General features: G+C 25.3%; 1 protein-coding gene across 1 annotated transcript; it reads right to left on the minus strand.

The window, feature by feature from the left end:
• Window positions 1-1,984: 1,984 nt before the first annotated feature.
• On the minus strand, window positions 1,985-8,562 carry LOC145841174 (serine carboxypeptidase ctsa-1.1-like). Its single transcript, XM_082948545.1, has 12 exons — window positions 8,375-8,562; window positions 7,972-8,080; window positions 7,598-7,741; window positions 7,151-7,315; window positions 6,761-6,913; window positions 5,223-5,366; window positions 4,205-4,342; window positions 3,338-3,444; window positions 3,057-3,129; window positions 2,755-2,844; window positions 2,195-2,296; window positions 1,985-2,065 (listed from the first exon to the last, which is right to left on the minus strand). Exons 1-12 carry the CDS (start codon window positions 8,560-8,562, stop codon window positions 1,985-1,987), a joined length of 1,494 nt encoding a protein of 497 aa, XP_082804671.1.
• Between the last annotated feature and the right edge of the window lie 394 nt (window positions 8,563-8,956).

Raw genomic sequence — 8,956 nt, forward strand, 5'->3', positions numbered from 1 at the left:
ATAATACAAAACAAAATAGAAAACAAAAAAAAAAGATTTTCGGACCTGGAAACAGAAAAGTAATAAATACCAAAGTAAAAATTTCAAACTTCTGTTAAAACTGCTTTAGTATATTGGCTTTACGAAACTGTTTGCTAATAAACCACTGATTTAAGTAAACAAGTTTTTATTAGAATTTTTAAACAAAAAAGCTGCATATTAAAACTTTTAACATACTCAACCTTAAAACAATCATAAAAAAGTTTTATTAATTTTGGTTGTTCAGGCAACTAAAACTAAAATAATGATAAGTTTTAATTTTTATAGTTTTAACAACTAGTTATCTCACTAATTAACTAATTTAAAAAAATTAAATAATTATATAAATAGCGAAAGATTTAATTTTAAAATTTCCAAGTAGATTTTTATTTCTCTAGAAAATCTTTTTGAATACAAAATGTAAGAAAATATAAAAACTTTTTTCATAACAACACTTAAAGCGTAATATCAAACTCTTTAACAAAACGTTTATACCATTTTTAAACCTCTTAAAACTACTTTTTTAAAACTATAAAAGATTTATGTAATATCATTCATTAGAAATTGAAAAATAGAATTATTCATCTTAATTAGAATGATTACTATCACACGTGCAATAAACTTTTTATATTTATGCTTTAAACTTCAACGTAAATTAAACAGGGTTTTAGTTTTTACATATGTTACAAATAATCGTACAAAACTTGTTTTGTAAAACATTTTGAACTATAAAAGTATTTTTAAACATCTTTAAATTTGTTCCGATTATTAAAATGTAAATTAAACAAACTTTTATAACTAAAAGAAGATATATTTACTAAGTTTCAAAGGCAAGTGACCGGTTTTATTTCAAAACACTAAAGTAAAATTTGTTTTTTTTTGATAACACTTTTCCACAGTTATGTAAAAGTAAAGTAGTTCATTGATAGATGTGAAGTTAACAGTAAAACTATGATAAGTAAAGTATAAAAGATAAGTATTAGCTGATAAAATTTGTTATAAGTTTTATCCAAGTTGATTTATTTATTTTTGACAGTTAAATTTAGGTTTTCATCTTTTATTTATCTCTATATGTTAATGGCTTTAATTTTGTATCAAAATCCCTATCCCCTAAGGTGTGAACTTTTGCGAAAAGTAAAGTTCTTATTGAAATACAAAATTGTTTTAGTTGTAATGTAAATTATAAAGTATAAAATAAAGTAGTTAATTTAAAAGTACTATTGCTTATTATTTTTATTAAAAGACAAAAAAAGCTCAAAATATTTGTTCCTAGAACCTGGTGAATAAAAACCTTTTAGTAGTCAAGTCGTACACCACGGAATCTTTTAATGTCATGTCAAGGACGTTTACCCATAGAACTCTATCACTTAAGTAGAATAACTTTTATTTAGTTGTTTGTACATTGATGTCATAATAACAAAAACAAGTTTAAACATATTTTCACTTGTTTAACTGCTAAAGCTAACTTATGATTCCCTTAAACTTTTTATTACTTATTCAAAATAAAATTCTTACTATAAGTTGGTTAACTGTAAAATACTAAAAATGTTTATTCTTTTTAAGTTTTAGTAAATATATGTAATTTTGTACTTTAATCATTAAAACTCGAATTAAGTTTTCTTTTATACTCTTTGTGTTTAGTTTACACTGCAAAATAAACACACATAGTTTAAGTTAAGATTTAATCGAAACGTTTTTTAGAAAGTTTGTAGCATGAAATTTAACGTGCAGCAGATGTTTTTTTAAAATAAAAACAATTAAAATATTTATAAACTTTAAAAATACTTTATATCTTAAAGATTTGTTTTGGACCTTTTTTTGTTGAACAAAAAAAGTATATAAACAGACAGTTACAAAAAAATAGTTTGAGTTTATTAGAAATATATTGTATACAAAAAACTCAATAATTAAACAATCAGTAATTTTAAGTATAAAAATTGACAAGTGTTGTTTTCCGATTTCTTTACTACCATTGTTTTGACATAAACCTCCTCACAAGTGTGAATGTTTCATAAGGTTTGTCCGCTGGGGCCATGTGACCTGCGCCCTGTAAAGTTTAACAAATATTAACCTATATAATAAAAATTTAAAAAATTTATTCGATAACTTGTTTAAGACCTACTTAAAATAAATTATAAAAATGTTATTAGCTTTTCAATTTATTGAGTTTTTATACCTTCACAGTTGCAAACCAAAGATTGTCAAATTTTTCAAGAAACCCAGCTACGTACTGATAAGATTCTTTTTTCACATACCATGGAGACCTGCCCTTTGTTCTCTGCACAAGTTGTTTGAATAAAATTATTTCAATAACTTTACGGTAATAGGACAGTTAAGAAATTTATAGCACAGCTAAGATAACTACCTCTAATTTAATAACAAAATAGATAGTTTATAAAATAAAACAAAGAAAATACTTTTGGTACAAACAATTTTTTCTTATGACACAATTTATTTAGTTTTAGCACACAAACTTGTAATTAATTATTAACAAACGTATAAATCCTAAAAAAAAAATTAGGGAAAGATTTATATTTAATTTTTAAGCGACCAAATGAATTGAATAACTTGATAAAACAATATAAAAACCTAATATTAACAATAGTGCCTTTAACAATTTTATGACAACAATAAATTTTAAACCCAGAAAAAAACAATCTGATATGTTTTGCTTTTGAACTAGGTTAGAGTTGTTAATTGCCTAATTTTTTTATAATAAATACAAATAGAACTAACTTTTATTCCAGTGGTTGATATAAAACTTTCTCCGGACAAAAATGGACAAACTAAATCTAGATCACCAAAGTAAAGAAGAACAGCAACTCCCTAAATTAAACAAAACAAATATATATGTTAATATTACTAAATATTGAGGTTTTTCAATTTCTTTCAGAATTTTAGCTATTTTAATTTTATAAAAACTTATTAAAAAACTCAACTGTTTTAAGAATCATATGACAAAACTTTTCAAGATAATGATAACAAACAATTAAGTATATTTTTTATATTTTACCTCTAATATTATTTTTTAAACTAACAGCTTTATTGATTGTCTTTATTTCATCTAAAACGTCTGAGGTTGTTTGTTTATACTTTTTAAGGATATGATTTCTGATTGTGTAAAATAAAGTATGATACTTTGTAGAAAAGTTTTACAGTTTTATAAATTTAGCTAAACACTTTGACTTTCGCTTTAAAACATTTTGTAAACAACATATGAGTAAAGTACTGATCAAGGTATTTTACTATACATGCTTAAAAAATTTTTTATTATATAAAATTTCAAAAAATAATCAAATTAATTATTTTTCTCATAAACCTGCATTCTTCGTATTTGATATCATCAGCGTGAATTGCTTTTTTAACGTCTTCACGTTGAAAATAATCACTATACTTAATATTTTCCAAACGACAGTTTGAAACTTCCTGTTTTATATTAGATAATTTTTAGTAAAACAATTTTAATAAACATTGCATCCAACAATATCTAGAGCAGTGGTTCTAAATCTTTTTTCATGAGTTACCCCTTTTTGGAAGATGTTTATTAAATTTAACCCCAATATACAAAATAGTGTTTAATTTTGAAGAAAAAACTAGACTTTTTGAACTTTAAGCTTATTAAATACAAAAAAAATTAAAACTTAAAGATTTGTTTTAACTTTAAAAAAATACTCATTTAAATACTAACTTATAAATTAAAAAGACAATTAATAAAATTAATATACATAACTTGTACTAAAGAAAATAAACAAGAGAAATTATTCCTGCGGGTAAATTTACCCCAGGTTAAAAACCGCTGATGTAGAATGTTACAAACTTGTAATAAAAAAATAAATATAAATATATTTTAAAATAAAAAGGGATGAGTGTTTATTGTATTTTCATATTTTTTTTATAGACACTACTAATTTTATGGTCAAACTAGTCTATCGATAAAAAGTATGCCAAAATTCATTAGGAAGTATTAAAAATTACAATAAACATAAAGTTAAAATAAATTTCAGTTTTTACAGCGCATTTGTATTGGTGAGTATAATAACTTTCATAAATGATACTGAGAAAACATATATAATTAAAAAGAATACTTCATTCAAGTTAGTATTTTTTATAAAGTAAATACGTATTATAACTCAAAACAAAAAATTAACGTAACCTAAACAGTTTTTGTTAAAACCAAGGTACTTACGGAGCTTATGTTGATGAATTGCTTCACATAGTATTTGATATCTATTGCTGCTTTATTTGATTTACCTATTCTCTCTAATATCTCCGAATAATTTGCTTCAGGTACCATTCCATTGTTAAGGTTTTCAATGGTTAGTGCCTATATAAAGTAGAGTTCATTGTTGAAATAAATAAACCTTTAGAAGCATCGCTTTCGGAAGTAACACAAATTAGTTTGAAAAAAACTATTGTTTAAATTTAATACATTTTACTTGTTTATAGTTTATTTAGTCAGTTAAAAATACTTTTACTGACAGTTTAAGATAGTTAGAAATGCTTCAAATCAAATATATTAAATAAAAGATCTATTTTAAAGAAAGTTTTTTTTTAATTAATTATAACATCTAAGTTAATAAGCTTATCAATTAACAGAAATTGGTGCTGAAGAAGATATATTCAATTTTTAGTGTAAAATATGCACGAAGGGATTATTTTGCACGAAAGGACATTTTCTCAAAGGGTCACTTTTGTGCGGGGTGAAAATATTTTTATATATACTTTTTTGAGCTTTAATTTTTGTGGTTTTTAATTATCTCTATTTTGTTTTTACTATCACTGTTACTCCTAACCATATTTAACTTTTTACTGTTCTGGTCGGTACGTTATATTTTTTACCTTTTAAAAATTAAAAAAAAAATCTAGTTTTTTTTTTATAATTTTTATTTACTTGTTTAATTTTTTTTCTTATTATCACTGTTACCCCTAAACCCCTTAATCTCAGCCGCTAACTTTTGTTTTTCGTTAAGTTAACATTTTATTTTACTGTCGTGCAAAAATTTCATCGTGCAAAAGTTACCCCTCGTGTGCAAAAGTGACCCTCGTGCAAAAGTATCCCTTTTGTGTATAAGTTTCTTCATGCAAATAAGACTTTTCGTTCATGTTTGACCCGTTCCCATAATTAATACATTTTACAGGTTAATATTTTGTATAACAAGTTAAATATATCTTTCTGTCAAGAATATTTACTTAATATATCTTACTAGTTTTTCATCATATAAATCTTCAAGAAGCTTTTCAATTGTAGCAAACGACATATCCAATTCTAAATCTTCATAGTCATCGTTGCCAGTATAATCAAGGTTTTCGTAAAAATAGTCGGAAGTGGAATTAGAGTTAACATCTAGCTAAAGTTTACATAACCATTTTTTATTTGAAAATACTTTTTTTTTTGTTTTTCAATAAAAAATATAACAGTTCCTTTTGATTTTTAAAAATATTATATTTTATTTTTAATAGAATTTAAAACTAAAGCATTGTGTATGTGGTTGGCATTTAATGCATTAAATAAATAACTTATTTATCTAAGTTTTGCAAAATACTAAACATAACAAAGATATATTAATAACTAGTTTAAATAAATAAAATTAATTAAACAAGTTTTTGAATATATATCTAATAAAACAAACCGTTTCAGATCGTTTAAATTCTACTTTACATGGACTGTCTTGTGCAAAATTATAAATAGAAAGGGATTGATCTCTTAATACTAAGTTTAATATGTTTTCCTGTATAAAATATAAATATGTAAAAGAAAGCAAAACTGTCGCTAACTATTAGATAAAAGAATAATATTTAGTTTACTAAAGTGTTGTCAAGATACTACATTAAAAATAACAAATGTAATACAATATTTAAGCAAACGGTAAAATAATACCTAAAATGAATATAAAGTGTAGTTAAAATTATCTATCAGTCTATATAGTTAACCAAAAAAAATCTTTATTAACCAGTTCAACTTTTATTGAACTAGCCCGAAAATTCATTTTTAAACACAGGAAATAATAAATACATATTTTTAATTTAGCTTATTTAATAGCTGAAGATTGTGGCAAAAAGCGGTATGAAACATATGTTCTACTATATGAAAGTTTGCATAACAACATAATTAAATATATATTTGTAATTTATTTAAGAAACATGATTCACAAAAATAAACCATACAATTATCTCATGTAGCTCAGAATTTCCAAAAGGCTGGTTAGATCGCCCCCTTTGGAGTCACAAGCTGCAAAGAGGTCATGGGGGGAGGGGTCTAGTATAGGATCCATATGGACGTAGTTTAGGCGTAGGGGTATTTAAGGGTAGTTTGGAAATTAACGTTATATATGACGGAAAAGATTTGAAACTTACACTAGATATTTAGGAGTTCTTGATGAAAAGAAAAAATGTCTTACTATAATTTTTTGAGATATGCTTTTAAAGAGGGCTTTATAAAAAAAATTAATAAATCCTGATGTAACTACAATCTTTATCTTTTTAATTTTAAAACTAGGTTTAAAATACATTACGTATTAAATACGGTAAACACATAACAAAATCACATAAAAAAACAAACAGCTCTTACGTTTTTTTTTTTTCAATATTACAGTTTAAGCAACTTATTTAAAACCGTTTTCAGCGGTCTTAGTGAAAACTGATTTAGTTAATTAGGTCTAACTGTGTTTTATAATCAACAAGTTTGTGGTCTGGTGATCAAACCTAGTTAAACTCTACTTTATAAATTACACATATAACTCACTGTTCTTTTACAACCGCGTTGTTTTTCTCCTGATTTGCAACTTTTCAATTTTTCGTAAAGCGGCCTTCCAATAAAACCATGGCCGTAAAAAAAGTCCACCTGCGAATCTGCCACAAATTTCTCACCCAAATATGGATTTCCAAGAAGAAGACCCTGGATCAAATAATACTTTATTTGTTATGTGAAAATGTTGTTATAAATTGATTGTTTAATTGATTTAGTTAAAAGTGTGAAACTTCAAGCTTTTTAATGATATACATATGTATTTTATATTTGTTATGTTTTAAGTTAGACAAAAAAAGAAAAATAAATACAATTACTATATAATTTCTTTAACACATACTTTTGAAAATAAAATCAAACAATTAAAAAGTATTTTAAAAGTCATGCCTTTAGATTCTTTGAAATAGTTCTGTTTTCTTTTAAAATTTCAGCAGCTAACACGGGTAGGTAAATACCGGCATAACTCTCTCCGCTCAAATACAATTCGGCATTTTGAAATCTCGGGTAAAGCGTGAAAAAGTGCTTTAAAGCTTTCAGTGTAGATTTCGCTGTCTGTTAGGTAAAGTAACATATAATGAATTAATATCAAGTTTAAAGTGATCAGCTTTTCTTACACAATCAAGTCAAATATTCTAACTGCTTTTCATTTGAAAACAACATCAATAATATTACAGCTATTGTAGGTTTTTAAATATGTTTATTAAATTGATCAAGTAACCAAAATTTTTAAGAAAAACATAAAACAAATTTTAATTTTTAACTAATAAATAAACTATTGTTTTACTTCTAAAATACTTAGCTTGACAGCTCTACAAATATACTCAAAACAATAACCCTCTCGTCATTTAGTTCTTCTGCTGATGTGTTTCCATTGGTGTATGAGAAACCAGTACCAACGGGGGAGTCCAAATACAAAGTGGCACCCAGTCGGTTCCAACTGTGTCTATTTGGTTCCAATGATTCCGTTTGTGAATTGTACTGTATAAGTTTATAGGACTTGAATTATCAAATATGTTATTGGATAAATAATTAATTTTTATATGATATGTATGTCTTTATTGTTAGATAACTGATTTAAAATAAAGTAAAAAAAAAAAACGAATAACTTGAACGTTCAATACCTATAAAAAACAATAAATTTAGCTTAAAATGTACATAGGAAGTATTTATTAAAAAAGTACTAAAAATAATTTAAAATTAACACCAACATTAAACGGTCCATTTTCATTCATGAGTCCGTACAAGGAGCTACATCCGGGGCCGCCGTTCAGCCACAAAATAAGTCGATCGTCACTTCCGCTTTCCGCTTCGTTTAACCTTTGTGACGTCATATTGTTACTACAGACATTGTTAAAACAACTTCTCTTAGTTTTTTTATGTTTGTTAATTTAAATGACTATTAGATTACAAGAAAAACTAATAGGCAGTGTCCCTTTTACTTTCCTATCTATTGTTTTACTCAACTTAATACAGTTACTTATTTTCCGCTTATTTGTTGTTTAATTCAACTGGTACAAAAATTACTTACTAATTTAAATACATTTAAGCCAAGTTCTATTTAATCACTTATTGAATTCAAAAATATAATATACTAATTTAAAACATAGGTACCAGTAAAACAGTTGATCTCCATTACCGCTGTCCAAATAACCAGAATACATGTGAAATGAGGGCATACCATTGAGGCCTGGAAGCCAGATTATCTCGTCACTCCCGGAAATTTCATCCTGCCTTCTACTTGCTGGGTTCGCTAAGGTGGCTGTGATGACCAGAAGGGACAACAAAATGTGCAAATTCATTATTTTTCGGTCAAACAAAAATATTTTGATTCAATATGCAAATCTCTGTGTAAATATTATAACTAAAATAATTACTAAATAATTAAAAAAAAAAGCAAACACGTTAAAATACTGCATAAACTAAGGTTTCCCAAACTCATTTTCATAAATTCCCATTTGAAGCAAACTAGAAAGAACTGTCCCTCTACCACAAAGTTAAAAATTTATTTTTTTGCTACCTCCTGATAGCCAAAGCTTTTCTCAGTAAAAGAATATTAGAATTTTTTTTTTAAATAGTGTTTCTAATAAGAATATGGTCAAACTAATAATTTGTACATGGAAATAGAAAATCAATATGAAATTAAATAGTTTTGAACAGTAATAATTTTTTTTTCCTGATGACAACCACCTTAGC

This window comes from Thalia democratica, chromosome 7 (assembly GCF_965202585.1).
Source record: "Thalia democratica chromosome 7, ktThaDemo2.hap1.1, whole genome shotgun sequence".
Lineage (NCBI taxonomy): Eukaryota > Metazoa > Chordata > Thaliacea > Salpida > Salpidae > Thalia > Thalia democratica.

Coding starts and splice junctions, on each gene's coding strand:
- LOC145841174 (XM_082948545.1), bottom strand. CDS start 8,562: ATGAATTTGCACATTTTGTTGTCCCTTCTGGTCATCACAGCCACCTTA. Junction 6,914..7,150: donor CTATTTCAAAGAATCTAAAG/GCATGACTTTTA, acceptor TATTTGATCCAG/GGTCTTCTTCTTGGAAATCC. Junction 5,367..6,760: donor AACGCGGTTGTAAAAGAACA/GTGAGTTATATG, acceptor TGTAAACTTTAG/CTAGATGTTAACTCTAATTC.